This window comes from Miscanthus floridulus, chromosome 15 (genome assembly GCF_019320115.1).
Source record: "Miscanthus floridulus cultivar M001 chromosome 15, ASM1932011v1, whole genome shotgun sequence".
Taxonomy (NCBI): domain Eukaryota; kingdom Viridiplantae; phylum Streptophyta; class Magnoliopsida; order Poales; family Poaceae; genus Miscanthus; species Miscanthus floridulus.
Window position 1 is genome coordinate 36940968 of NC_089594.1, and position 15174 is coordinate 36956141.

General features: G+C 47.5%; 1 protein-coding gene across 1 annotated transcript in view; it reads right to left on the bottom strand.

Annotated features, from left to right (window-relative positions):
- The window catches only part of LOC136507367 (uncharacterized), a gene marked incomplete at its 5' end in the record, with an annotated part of 30484 nt that extends 20809 nt beyond the window's left edge, over positions 1-9675 (bottom strand). Inside the window, 2 exons of the mRNA XM_066502119.1 lie at positions 9259-9372; positions 9460-9675. Coding sequence (XP_066358216.1) covers positions 9259-9372; positions 9460-9675 — 330 coding nt within the window. The remainder of the gene's footprint in view (positions 1-9258; positions 9373-9459) is intronic.
- Between the last annotated feature and the right edge of the window lie 5499 nt (positions 9676-15174).

Genomic DNA, 15174 nt, shown 5'->3' on the forward strand with positions numbered 1-15174 from the left:
TTTTTCCTCAGAAAAGTACAAGCGCCACTCAAAAAAGCATTCGGATGCCGAAGTTCGTCAAGGCGACATTCTATGCCGAGCCATTTTTACATAGCGTGGACGAAAGGTTATCAACACAAAGATTTACATCTAACAAGTCATAGCGTGGACAAAGCACTCGACGGATCACAAAAGAGGAAGAAAAGAAAAGTACTCGACAAATCGAGGGGTCTCGTCAGGATAACGCACAGAGTTGTTTTGAGGAGCAGAGACGAAAACGGGACAAAGTACTCAGCAAGTCAAGTAACTTCGACCACACCCAAACAAAGAATACATCAACGAAAATAAAGAATCTTCATTTAAAGAGGAGTGTAATATTACAAGGGGCTGGTCAATCGAATCAGGCAATGTCATTAGGAAGGGAAATATCAATATTTAGACTGTCTACAACCCTACTGGCTAAACCTTCGACCTCAGGCTCCATCCTCTCAACGGCATCAAGATATTCTTGGCTTTCAGCTTCCTCTGCTATCTTGGACAGAGGCGCCTCCGGAGCAAGGACCCAGACCTGGGCCAGCACATTCTTGGTACATACTTGAGCACACTTCTTCGTGAACTCTTCGAAGCGAGTCAGAATCCGGGGAATGAACTACGCCCAAGACTGCCCGTCATCCGCTGGAGTCCGGAGAACATCAGCTACTGAACGAAAAGATTTCCACAAAATGTTCCAATTTTCGGTAGCCGTCGCCAGCTTCCTGGACAAGCCTTCAATAGTTTTTTGGGCCTGCACAAGATCTCTGTCAGCTCCACGCCTAATCAGCTTAGCAAGGGCGAGTTCTTCCTCAGCATGAGTAATTACCTCCTCAGCCTTATTATGACTAGAGCGGACAAGAGCCTTCATTTCATTGATACTCTCCGAGAGCTTCTACTTCTCAACTCGGAGAACAAGACAAGACACCGAAGAACAAGTCAGCGAAAAAAGAAGTCAAAATACAAGAAGAAACAGGCAGAACCCGCGACACCTTTGCATTCATTCTTCGCAGACTCCACCGCGGCATCTCTCTGCTTCTTCGTCTCCACTACCTGGGCACGAAGGATCTTCTCCTCCTTTTGGTGCATTTGATGCTCTGTCTCCAACTCAGCCCGGAGGAGGTCGAGATCGGCTTTCAGAGCGTCCACCTCCGAAGACAACTTTCTCTCATTTTCAGATGAGAAAAAGAAGCCAGAATGATCACGAGAGAAAGACTGAGCAAAAAGAGGCAAAGAGAAACAAGGCGTAAGGACAGAAGAAAAACAAGCATGCAAAAGAGGAGTGGCAGTAAAACCTACCTGGAGCTTTTCACCAAAAGAAGTCGTGAGGGTCGACAAGCTCCCCCAGGCTGCGGTCAGCTCCGATAACCAATGGGTGGCATCAAACTGTTGCACCACGTCACCGGAAAAAGAGGGACCGCCGGAAGCAAGAGAAGGGGAAGGAGACGCCGGCTGGGGCGAAGAAGGAACGACCAAAGCAACCTCCAGGGAAGCCGGAGCCAAACCCTCAGAAGGACCCGGCGCGACGGCCACAGTCACCTCCGGAGCGGCCAAGTCCGCAACTTCGCCAGGTAGCTCTGAAGCCCCCGCAACAACTTCATCAACAGAATGTTGTGAGTCCTGAGGCTCGGAACTCGTTGGCATGGCAGGAGGCAGAGAAGAAGTCGATGAAGAAATGAGAGAAGACGAAACACTGAAAAGTGATAAAAGGAAGCACCGATAAGAATAAGAGGAAGGAAGATAGAAGCCAAAAAGATAAAGCTAGAATCTACTCACCCAACCACTTTCTTCTTCGCGAAGCCAAGAGAAGGCCTCGCAGGGGGAACCACGACGGCGAAAACGTCCCCGCCACCCGGCGACGGGAGCGGGATAGCCAACAATGGAGCCGCGGAAGAAGCCGGGGCTGGAGCCGTGGAAGAACTCCGCACTAGAGGAGCGGTAGAGCTCGGTTCCGTTGTTGAAAGGATTAGCCATAAAACTTGGCACCACTCCGGATCTGGTCCTATGGTGAATGACCGATGGGACAAGAAGCTTGAGTCACCTGCTGAGATTCAAGTGATCCAGCCACTCCTTGATAGGATTAGCATGCTGAAATAGCAGGGTTTGACCGGCTTTGGTATTGTTTCGAGCTTTCTTCGTCGCCGGGTTCAGCCTTTGAAAGAGCGGGAGCATCTTGGCTTTGAGTATTCCGGGGCCGAGGATCCTTCACGCATGGTCCCAGCTCTTGAGCTGACCGGTGAGGAGGTACTCGAGCGTCTCCAGAAGATGCTGAAAGGAGTGAGCGTCATTCCTCCTGCTGTCCCTGAGTTCTCAGCCAACAACCCGCCCCCAGCTGTGAGTTGTCTATCTTTTTGTTTGAGTATTTTATGTACTCTTGCTGCATCCGTTCTTGTTTAGCTTTTCTTTGTCTCGGTGTTTTATCCTTTTTCGCAGGAGCTTGGGTGGAACTTTGTCGACCCGGTCCCTCTTGATGTTCTCCCCGCCATGGTGGAGACTGGGGATAAACTTGCTGGAACTTTTGCAATTAGTAAGTCCCAAACCTCTACCGCCCTTCCTGGGGTTTCTTCCGGATTTGTTGATGTATATGAAGAATATGTTCCTCGTCTAGTCCCTCGCGGTCCTCGCAGTGTTCCGAAGAGGGGGTGAACGGATGGGTCTTCATCTGGCCTGCCTGTCTCCAAGAAGCCTCGCAAACCAAGTACTCCCTCAGGTACTCCAGTTGTTGCTAGCATGCTCTTAGGTGAGCACATTTAATACTCTTTGTTCCTTTATCTTCCTGTTTCTCTCTTGAACCGAGTACTTTTTATCCTCTTTTCAGCAGGTGCTCTGGTTTCCTTGGCTGAGGAAGAAGAGGATGATGAAGTACCCTTCATCATGCGGCGGTGAGTTGTTTTTCATATTCCTGTTGCATTGAATTTCTCTTCTTTGTCTTGACTTTTAGTCTTGAACTTTTTGAAGTAATCGGAGGTCGGGTGTGAGTTCTTTCGAGGCTCCTGTGCCGACTTCTTCTGAAGCTCCGGTGTCGAGTTCTTTGGTAGCCTCGGTACCGAGCTCTACCGCTCCTCCAGTGCGGAGTTCTTCCACGGCTCAGCCCCGGCTTCTTCCGCGGCTCCGTTGTCGGCTATCCCGCTCCCGTCGCCGGGTGGCGGGGACGTTTTCGCCGTCGTGGTTCCCCCTGCGAGGCCTTCTCTTGGCTTCGTGAAGAAGAAAGTGGTTGGGTGAGTAGATTCTAGCTTTATCTTTTTGGCTTCTATCTTCCTTCCTCTGATTCTTATCGGTGCTTCCTTTTATCACTTTTCAGTGTTTTGTCTTCTCTCATTTCTTCATCGACTTCTTCTCTGCCTCCCGCCGTGCCAACGAGTTCTGTGCCTCAGGACTCACAACATTCTGTTGATGAAGTTGCTGCGGGGGCTTCAGAGCTACCTGGCGAAGTTGCGGACTTGGCCGCTCCGGAGGTGACTGTGGCCGTCGCGCCGGGTCCTTCTGAGGGTTTGGCTCCGGCTTCCCTGGAGGTTGCTTTGGTCGTTCCTTCTTTGCCCCAGCCGGCCTCTCCTTCCCCTTCTCTTGCTTCCGGCGGTCCCTCTTTTTCCGGTGACGTGGTGCAACAGTTCGATGCCACCCATCGGTTATCAGAGCTGACCGTAGCCTGGGGGAGCTTGTCGACCCTCGCGACTTCTTTTGGTGAAAAGCTCCAGGTAGGTTTTACTGCCACTCCTCTTTTGCATGCTTGTTTTTCTTCTGTCCTTATGCCTTGTTTCTCTTTGCCTCTTTTTGCTCAGTCTTTCTCTCGTGATCATTCTGGCTTCTTTTTCTCATCTGAAAATGAGAGAAAGTTGTCTTCGGAGGTGGACGCTCTGAAAGCCGATCTAGACCTCCTCCAGGCTGAGTTGGAGATAGAGCGTCAAATGCACCAAAAGGAGGAGAAGATCCTTCGTGCCCATGTAGTGGAGACGGAGAAGCAGAGAGATGCCGTGGTGGAGTCTATGAAGAATGAATGCAAAGGTGTCGCGGGTTCTGCCTATTTCTTCTTGTATTTTGACTTCTTTTTTCACTGACTTGTTCTTCGGTGTCTTGTCTAGTTCTCCAAGTTGAGAAGCAGAAGCTCTCGGAGAGTATCGATGAAATGAAGGCTCTTGTCCGCTCTAGTCATAATAAGGCTAAGGAGGTAATTACTCATGCTGAGGAAGAACTCGCCCTTGCTAAGCTGATTAGGTGTGGAGCTGACAGAGATCTTGTGCAGGCCCAAAAAAACTATTGAAGGCTTGTCCGGGAAGCTGGAGACGGCTACCAAAAATTGGAACGTTTTGTGGAAATCTTTTCGTTCAGTAGCTGATGTTCTCCGGACTCCAGCGGATGACGGGCAGTCTTGGGCACAGTTCATTCCCCGGATTCCGACTCGCTTCGAAGAGTTCGCGAAGAAGTGTGCTCAAGTATGTACCAAGAATGTGCTGGCCCAGGTCCAGGTCCTTGCTCCGGAGGCGCCTCTGTCCAAGATAGCAGAGGAAGCTGAAAGCCAAGAATATCTTGATGCCATTGAGAGGATGGAGCCTGAGGTCGAAGGTTTAGCCAGTAGGGTTGTAGACAATCTAAACATTGATATTTCTCTTCCTGATGACAATGCCTGATCCAATTGACCAGCCCCTTGTAATATTACACTCCTCTTTAAATGAAGATTCTTTATTTTCGTTGATGTATTCTTTGTTTGGGTGTGGTCGAAGTTACTTGACTTGCTGAGTACTTTGTCCCGTTTTCGTCTCTGCTCCTCAAAACAACTCTGTGCGTTATCCTGACGAGACCCCTCGATTTGTCGAGTACTTTTCTTTTCTTCCTCTTTTGTGATCCGTCGAGTGCTTTGTCCACGCTATGACTTGTTAGATGTAAATCTTTGTGTTGATAACCTTTCATCCGCGCTATGTAAAAACGGCTCGGCATAGAATGTCGCCTTGACAAACTTCAGCATCCGAATGCTTTTTTGAGTGGCGCTTGTACTTTTCTGAGGAAAAAGTATTCCTATCTGGATGTAGCCCCCGAGCCTCTTGCTTTTCGGAACGAAGAGCTGGACGGTCTTTTGAAGTTCAATTTCGGTCGACTGGTTTTAGGTGTTAGCTTTTAGCTACCCTCATCGGCGGGCTCAAGCGTCTTTTTAGCTATTTTGCTCTCGGCCGGGATGCTCAGGCATGTTTTCAGCCATTTTGCTTTTTGTTTCGGGTGTTAGCTTTTAGCTACCCTCATCGGCGGGCTCAAGCGTGTTTTCAGCTATTTTGCTCTCGGCCGGGATGCTCAGGCATGTTTTCAGCCATTTTGCTTTTTGTTTCGGGTGTTAGCTTTTAGCTACCCTCATCGGCGGGCTCAAGCGTCTTTTCAGCTATTTTGCTCTCGGCCGGGATGCTCAGGCATGTTTTCAGCCATTTTGCTTTTTGTTTTGGGTGTTAGCTTTTAGCTACCCTCATCGGCGGGCTCAAGCGTGTTTTCAGCTATTTTGCTCTCGGCCGGGATGCTCAGGCATGTTTTCAGCCATTTTGCTTTTTGTTTCGGGTGTTAGCTTTTAGCTACCCTCATCGGTGGGCTCAAGCGTGTTTTCAGCTATTTTGCTCTCGGCCGGGATGCTCAGGCATGTTTTCAGCCATTTTGCTTTTTGTTTCATGAAAACAACTCATTGGAAGTCATGACAAGACATGATGTGGATGAATATCACCTTTATTGATCATGAATATAAACTAATACATATGTTGTTGAAGAATATTGTCCGATTGTGAACGTTGGTCCCTTGTGGCTTGCATATCTGTTGTTTTTTTTCTTGAGTTGTTTTTACGCGTAGAATCTTTTTAGTTGGCTGATGTGCCATGTATTGCTGACTTCTTTTTCATCTTCGGTTATTAACTTGTAAGTGCCTGGTCTGGTGACTTTTGTGACAATGAACGGACCTTCCCAAGGACTGAGTAGCTTATGTCGTCTGTCAGTCTTTTGTATCCTTCTTAGCACTAAGTCTCCGACTTGTAGTGATCGAGGATGGGTACTCTTGTTGTAGTGCCGTCTTAAACCTTGTAGGTATCTGGCTAATTGGAGGGTAGCGTTTACTCTGACTTCTTCTGAGCTGTCGAGTTCTAATCTTCTTGTGTGTTCTGCTTCTCCTTCATCGTATTGTTCTATCTTTGGTGATGTCCAGATCAAGTCAGCAGGCAGTACGGCCTCTGACCCGTAAACTAGGAAGAAGGGTGAGTAGCCTGTTGCTCTGCTTATTTGAGTTCGTAGCCCCCATACTACTTTTGGTAATTCTTCAATCCATTTGGACCCATAGTCCACTAGTTCTTCATATAACCTTGGTTTTAATCCTGCTAGTATGAGTCCATTGGCCCTTTCTACTTGTCCGTTGGCTTCTAGATGTGCAACAGACGCATAGTCTATACTGAAACCACAGTCTTGTGCCTAGCTTTTGAATTCTGTAGCTGTGAAGGGGGAGCCTAGATCTGTGATGATTCGATTGGGCATGCCGAAGCGATGCGTAATGTCTTGGATGAATTCGACTGCTTTGGTTGTGCTGTACTTCGCGAGTGGTTTGTATTCAATCCACTTGGTGAACTTGTCGATTGCTACAAAGATGTACTCGAAGCCGCCTTTTGCTTTCTTCAGGGGTCCCACTTGATCCAGCCCCCAGCAGGAAAAAGGCCAAGCGGGTGGGATGCAGATAAGATTGTGAGCTGGCACATGGGCTTCTCTTGCAAACATTTGGCAACCTTTGCATTTTCTGACAAGTTCTTCTGCGTCTTTCAAAGCGGTTGGCCAGTAGAATCCGGTGCGAAATGCTTTGCCAACCAGTGTCCTTGAAGCGGCATGATTTCCACAGCAACCTGAGTGTATCTCGTCTAGGATCTCTTTGCCTTCTTCAAATGAGACACATTTCAGGAGTACCCCTGATGATGCTACTCTTCTGTAAAGTCTATCTCCTACTAGAACATAGTTTTTGCTTCTGCGAACAACTTGGGTGGCTTCTGCTTTATCTGCTGGCAATTTATTTTCTTTGATATAGTCGATGAAAACTTGGCTCCATGAAGTATTGATTACCAAGATCTGAACGCCTTTAGCCTGAATTTCATGGGTTGTCTCATCGGGTTGTTTGATAGATGGAACTGATAGCTCTTCTATGAATACGCCGGGTGGAACCTTTGCTCTGTCTGATCCGAGCTTGGCAAGGACATCTACTGCAATGTTGGAATCGCGTAGGACGTGTAAAATTTCTAATCCTTGGAAATGTTTTTCAAGTTTCCGTATTTCAGCACAGTAAGCACCCATGTTTTCTTTTGTGCAATCCCAATCTTTGTTTACTTGGTTGATGACCACTGCTAAATCGCCATATACGAGTAATCTCTTTATTCTGAGGGTAATTGCCACTCGTAGCCCATGGATGAGGGCTTCATATTCTGCCTCGTTATTTGTAGCTTGCCATAATATCTGAAGGACGTACTTGAGTTGTTTTCCTTCTGGAGAAATGAGGAGAACGCCTGCACCGGCTCCGCCTAGTTTGAGTGATCCATCAAAGTACATCCTCCAGTGGTCAAGGATTGTACTTGATAAAGGCTGTTGAATCTCTGTCCACTCAGCCACAAAATCGGCAAGGGCTTGAGATTTGATCACTTTCCGCGGGGTGAAATCGATGTTAAGAGCCCCGAGTTCAACTGCCCACTTTGATATGCGTCCCGTCGCATCTCTGTTATGTAAGATGTCTCCGAGCGGGAAGTCTGTCACCACGGTAATCTTGTGGCTTTTGAAATAGTGGCGAAGCTTGCGTGAGGTGATAAGTAGAGCGTAGAGTAGTTTTTGTACATGCGGGTATCGGATTTTTGATTCAGATAATACTTCGCTGATGTAGTATATGGGTCGTTGTACTTTATACACGCATCCTTCTTCTTCTCTTTCTACGACTATTGTCGTGCTGACCACAGCAGTAGTCGCCACAATGTATAGCATCATATCTTCGTCTTTCCTTAGGGGTGTGAGAATTGGTGAGGATGTGAGGTATGCCTTAAGTTTCTTGAAAGCTTCGTTAGCTTCTTTTGTCCACTCAAACTTTTCTATCTTCTTTAGTAGTTTAAAGAAAGGTAACCCCTTTTCGCCGAGTCTTGATATGAAACGGTTGAGGGCCGCCATGCATCCTGTTAGTTTCTGCACATCTTTGATACTTCTAGGTGGGCCCATCTCTGTTATAGCTCGAATTTGCTTGGTGCTGGCTTCAATCCCGCGCCGACTGACCAAAAATCCGAGTAGTTGTCCCGAGGGAACTCCGAATACACATTTATTTGGGTTCAATTTCCATCTCTATCTCTTCAAGTTTTCAAAGGTTTGCTTTAAATCTTCAATCAGAGTGTCTGGGTTCTTTGTTTTCACTACTACATCATCCACGTATGCCTCCACATTTTCACCGATTTGATCCCCAAGGCAAGTTTGGATAGCTCTTTGGTATGTGGCGCCAACGTTCTTTAGTCCAAACGACATGGTTTTGTAACAGTAAGCACCGAACGGAGTAATGAAAGACGTCTTGCTCTGGTCTTGTTCTTTTAATGCGATCTGGTGATACCCTGAATAGCAATCGAGAAAGGATAATAGTGCAGACCCTGCTGTTGAGTCGACTATCTGGTCAATGCGTGGTAGCCCGAACGGATCTTTTGGGCAATGTTTGTTGAGGTCTGTGTAGTCGACGCACATGCACCACTCGTCCGTGTTCTTCTTCTGCACAAGGACCGGGTTAGCTAGCCAGTCTGGATGAATGATTTCTCTGATGAACCCAACTGCCATTAGTTTTGTGATTTCCTTTTTAATCGCTGCCTTCTTGTCGGGTGAGAATCGTCGTAGTCGTTGCTTTATAGGTTTGGAGCTTTCATTAACATCAATTCTGTGCTCAGCCAACTCTCTTGGGACACCTGGCATGTCGGCCGGCTTCTAAGCGAAGATATCTTTGTTGTCCCGAAGAAAGTTGGTGAGCGCGAGTTCCTATTTTGCCAAGAGGTGAGCACTGATGGTTGCTGTCTTGGAGGTATCGTCGGTGCCCAAGTCGATTTGCTTGACGTCGGCTTCTTTTGGTGGTGTGATGATGCTGGGCTTTTTAGCCGGTATTTCTAATTCTTCTTGGCTCATCTGTGCAGCAATTGTGGCTATTTCTTTTCTACTTTGGTCATCTTGTGCTCTGGCTGCAATCTGGATTGCTTGAACATCACAGTCAAAGGCGCGTTTCAAGTCACTTCGAAGGGAAAGTACTCCGTTAGGTCCTGGCATATTGAGCAGCAAATACGGGTAATGCGGTATCGCCATGAATTTCGCTAGTGCTGGTCGTCCAAGAATCGTGTGGTATGATGACTCAAAGTCCGCCACCTCAAATTTGATGAATTCCGTATGGTAGTTTGAGGGTGTTCCAAAAGTGACTGGTAGAGTAATTTGTCCGAGCGGCATGGCTGCTTTGCCGGGTACTATTCCATAAAAAGGTGTGCTTGTTGGTGTGATCATCCCGGCGAGTTGTAGTCCCATCTTCCTTAGTGTTTCCAAAAATATGATGTTGAGTCCGGCTCCCCCGTCGATTAATACTTTGGTGACAGTCATACCAGCAATAGTTGGATCTAGAACCAGTGGATAATGGCCTATGTTTCCCACGCTAGTCCATTGGTCTTCTCTGGTAAATTGGATAGGATACTGTGACCAATTGAGATATCTTGGTGTAGCTGGTTCTGCTGTCATGATAGTCCGTAGTGCTAGTTTTTCTTGATGTTTGCTTCTGCAATCTGGAGCCCCTGAGAAGATCACTGCTACCGTTCCCCTGGGTTTTTGGAATCCTTTGTCCTCGTGATTGTCTTTGTCTTTTTTCTGATTGTCCTCTTTGGTGTTCTCCTTACTATCTTTTCTTGTGTATCGATCATTGAAAGTGTAACAATTTCCGATGGTGTGCCTCCCATTGGGGTGTAATGGGCAACGTATGTTTTCAATGTCATCATATCTTCTGGGTTTGGAAAATTTCTTTGATTTGTCGGCCATCGCCACGGTATTGTCTGGTCTACGTTTCCTTTCTTGATGTCTGCTATTTTGGTGATTTTGCTTGTCCGGGTTGTCCTGGTTGCTTCTATCCGGAAACCTCTCTCGTGTTTTTTCTTCTGCAGTAATCATCTTTTCCACTGTCCGCCTGAATTCTTCATTGTTTCTCAGATTTTCTTTGCAGAAATCTTGAAATTGCCACCTAGCCATGATTCCGTGAGAGAAAGCTTCAATCACTTCTCGTTCGGTGATGTCATGTACTTGAGCCCGTAGTTCGCCGAATCGTCGATAGTAATTTCTGAGACTCTCGCCTCCCTTTTGCTTGAGTCCTTTCAGTTCTGCATGAGTGATTGGGTGTGTAATGATTCCTGCAAAATTTTCACAAAAAGCTCTTTGCAAGTCCTCCCAATTTCTGATAGATCCTGGATTTAACTTGTCGAACCATTGGAGGGGCATAGTTTCTAGTGCCATGGGAAAGAACAAGGTTTTGATATCGTCGTCTCCTCCGGCTAGTTCAATTGATTGTGAATATATTCTGAGCCATTGCCTTGGTTCGGTTTTGCCATCATACTTGGAGTGGTTAGATGGTTTGAATTTGTGAGGTAATCGTACTGATGCCAACCTATTCGCGAAACAGGGGAATCTGTCGTGCGTTCCGGCTTCTTTGAATTCAGATTTGGCCCCTTCTTCTGGCCAAGTGTTGTTTTGATGGGAATAAGTCTGCGAGGCTGTCTGGGTAGGCACCCTACTCCTGGTCTTCCTTGGTTGTTCAAATTGGTGGCCTTGATTATGTTCCTTCCTACTTTCTCCGTTATGGCTTCCACTTGGCCCAAGTCTTTCGAAAGCGGATTTCCTTTGATTTTGATCTTCTTGCCTGCGGGTTGTTGATCTGGCGGGTAGTCTTGATCAGGCTTTCTCTTCATGCGTTCTTGGGATCGTCGACCGGAGCAAGTCCTAGAGCTGTTCGTACTTCTCTCCATGATGTGAAGTTGCCCTGAGTTCTTCTAATGCTTCTCGAATCTTATCGTAAGGTGTATTCACCGTGCGTCTTTCTTCGGCTTCTTGTTGTGATTTTCTTTTATCGTATTCAGCCAAATCTGACTCGTATCTGATCCAGGCTTCTCTGCGCTGCCTAGCGCGGTGTTGGCGCCCTTGCTTCAACTTGTTTTTCCTTTCTCTAGCCTGTCTCTGACTCTCGGTTTCTCCATCGTAGCCCTGGGCAAAGGGTGATATGTTGGATTCTAACTCATCTGATGACCTGACATCGGGTGCTTCTAGGGGGTTTAATGGTGACCGAGGACGTCGAACCATGAGCACTTCCCGTGCGTGAGCCGTTCTGTTATTGGTGTTAGTTTTCATACCGTCAGAGTTGTTGATGACTTCAGTAGACGCCTCGATGTCGCAGATCGAGTCTCCTTCTTGGTAAGGTAGAATAGCTGTTGTTGTTGTGCTGACTAGTTGGGTTCCGCTATCTTCAGGAATGGAACCTGGCCAGTGGATGATACAGTCTTGCGATGTTATCATTAGCACGAGACCCTCCTGAGCTCCTACCAGTGGTATCCCAAGCATTGGATTGAAAGACCTTTCAAACTGTTCCTGATAGGATTTTGTCGTGTTGTGGAGCCCAAGTGGAAAAGAACTCGACTCTTTGAAAGAACTCTGAGGGTAATCCGAGTTGTTTTGGGTTGTGCTCTGGAATCCTGCCAAAAAAGAACTCGGTTTCTTGAAAGCACTCGAATAAGACTTCATCTCGAACACGGAGCTTGAATTCGAGTCGGATGCGCGTAGCCGTGAAATCTTATTTGAATCGGATATTGTGAGCTGCGCGAATCTTCTGGTGAGCTGATCCGTTGTAGTTGCCGAAATAGGAAATTCTTCATGATGATCCGGATCTTTGAGGAGATGGCTTTGAAGCCTGCCGTAGTTGTCCGCCTCGCAGATCCATGAGCCGAAGATGAAAGTTGATCCCGTCGGGAAGATCATGTTATCGAGGTCCATTGAGCTCTCGGATGCAAAGTCGCCGAAGTCCCCTACCTGGCGCGCCAGCTGTCGATGTTTCACCACCGATAGCCTGCCACGGGGGTACCCGGGGCAGTATGTTTGGGCTTCGGCGTATGCTGAACTCGATGGTTAACGCAAGAGACAGTCGACTTATCCTGGTTCAGGCCCTCGATCGTAGATCGAGTAATAACCTTACGTCCAGTCGGTGTTCGCCTTTGCGTTGGATTGATTGTGATATGTTGTGTTGTTCAATTGTCGTCCTTCTGCCCTCCTTTATATAGTCAGGAGGCCAGGGTCCTAGTCGGTTTACAATGAGATTTCCTAGTAGGATTACTTAATAGTTCTACTACTAAGATTCCATGGGAAGAATCCTAGTTGAACTAGATCTTCTCTCTCCCTTGCGGGGTATCCTGTGGGGCCCGTATCGACAAGCCCCCGAGCACTTCATGGTTGAGCTCTGAAAGTCTCGCTTTGCTCCTTCAAGTCTTGTTGAGTAGGAACAAAATGTCATCCGAGTGCTTTCTGGAGTGAAACCTTGTAGCGCTTCTTGGGATCTTCGAGTGGTGAGTGCTTTTTGAAGAAAACATGCCTGAGCATCCCGGCCGAGAGCAAAATAGCTGAAAACACGCTTGAGCCCGCCGATGAGGGTAGCTAAAAGCTAACACCCATAACAAAAAGCAAAATGGCTGAAAACATGCCTGAGCATCCCGGCCGAGAGCAAAATAGCTGAAAAGATGCTTGAGCCCGCCGATGAGGGTAGCTAAAAGCTAACACCCGAAACAAAAAGCAAAATGGCTGAAAACATGCCTGAGCATCCCGGTCGAGAGCAAAATAGCTGAAAACACGCTTGAGCCCGCCGATGAGGGTAGCTAAAAGCTAACACCCAAAACAAAAAGCAAAATGGCTGAAAACATGCCTGAGCATCCCGGCCGAGAGCAAAATAGCTGAAAAGACGCTTGAGCCCGCCGATGAGGGTAGCTAAAAGCTAACACCCAAAACAAAAAGCAAAATAGCTAAAAATATGCCTGAGCATCCCAGCCGAGAGCAAAATAGCTGAAAACACGCTTGAGCCCGCCGATGAGGGTAGCTAAAAGCTAACACCCGAAACAAAAAGCAAAATGGCTGAAAACATGCCTGAGCATCCCGACCGAGAGCAAAATAGCTGAAAACACGCTTGAGCCCGCCGATGAGGGTAGCTAAAAGCTAACACCCGAAACAAAAAGCAAAATGGCTGAAAACATGCCTGAGCATCCCGGCCGAGAGCAAAATAGCTGAAAACACGCTTGAGCCCGCCGATGAGGGTAGCTAAAAGCTAACACCCGAAACAAAAAGCAAAATGGCTAAAAACATGCCTGAGCATCCCAGCCGAGAGCAAAATAGCTGAAAACACGCTTGAGCCCGCCGATGAGGGTAGCTAAAAGCTAACACCTAAAACCAGTCGACCGAAATTGAACTTCAAAAGACCCTCTAGCTCTTCATTCCGAAAAGCAAGAGGCTCGGGGGCTACATCCAGATAGGAATACTTTTTCCTCAAAAAAGTACAAGCGCCACTCAAAAAAGCATTCGGATGCCGAAGTTCGTCAAGGCGACATTCTATGCCAAGCCGTTTTTACATAGCGCGGACGAAAGGTTATCAACACAAAGATTTACATCTAACAAGTCATAGCATGGACAAAGCACTCGACGGATCACAAAAGAGGAAGAAAAGAAAAGTACTCGACAAATCGAGGGGTCTCGTCAGGATAATGCACAGAGTTGTTTTGAGGAGCAGAGACGAAAACAGGACAAAGTACTCAGCAAGTCAAGTAACTTCGACCACACCCAAACAAAGAATACATCAACGAAAATAAAGAATCTTCATTTAAAGAGGAGTGTAATATTACAAGGGGCTGGTCAATCGGATCAGGCATTGTCATCAGGAAGGGAAATATCAATATTTAGACTGTCTACAACCCTACTGGCTAAACCTTCGACCTCAGGCTCCATCCTCTCAACGGCATCAAGATATTCTTGGCTTTCAGCTTCCTCTGCTATCTTGGACAGAGGCGCCTCCGGAGCAAGGACCCGGACCTGGGCCAGCACATTCTTGGTACATACTTGAGCACACTTCTTCGCGAACTCTTGGAAGCGAGTCGGAATCCGGGGAATGAACTGCGCCCAAGACTGCCCATCATCCGCTGGAGTCCGGAGAACATCAGCTACTGAACGAAAAAATTTCCACAAAACGTTCCAATTTTTGGTAGCCGTCGCCAGCTTCCCAGACAAGCCTTCAATAGTTTTTTGGGCCTGCACAAGATCTCTGTCAGCTCCATGCCTAATCAGCTTAGCAAGGACGAGTTCTTCCTCAGCATGAGTAATTACCTCCTCAGCCTTATTATGACTAGAGCAGACAAGAGCCTTCATTTCATCGATACTCTCCGGAGCTTCTGTTTCTCAACTCGGAGAACTAGACAAGACACCGAAGAACAAGTCAGCGAAAAAAGAAGTCAAAATACAAGAAGAAACAGGCAGAACCCGTGACACCTTTGCATTCATTCTTCGCAGACTCCACCACAGCATCTCTCTGCTTCTCCGTCTCCACTACCTGGGCATGAAGGATCTTCTCCTCCTTTTGGTGCATTTGACGCTCTGTCTCCAACTCAGCCCGGAGGAGGTCAAGATCGGCTTTCAGAGCATCCACCTCCGAAGACAACTTTCTCTCATTTTCAGATGAGAAAAAGAAGCCAGAATGATCACGAGAGAAAGACTGAGCAAAAAGAGGCAAAGAGAAACAAGGCGTAAGGACAGAAGAAAAACACGCATGCAAAAGAGGAGTGACAGCAAAACCTACCTGGAGCTTTTCACCAAAAGAAGTCGCGAGGGTCGACAAGCTCCCCCAGGCCGCGGTCAGCTCTGATAACCGATGGGTGGCATCGAACTGTTGCACCACGTCACCGGAAAAAGAGGGACCGCCGGAAGCAAGAGAAGGGGAAGGAGAGGCCGGCTGGGGCGAAGAAGGAACGACCAAAGCAACCTCCAGGGAAGCCGGAGCCAAACCCTCAGAAGGACTCGGCGCGACGGCCACAGTCACCTCCGGAGCGGCCAAGTCCGCAACTTCGCCAGGCAGCTCTGAAGCCCCTGCAGCAACTTCATCAATAGAATGTTGTGAGT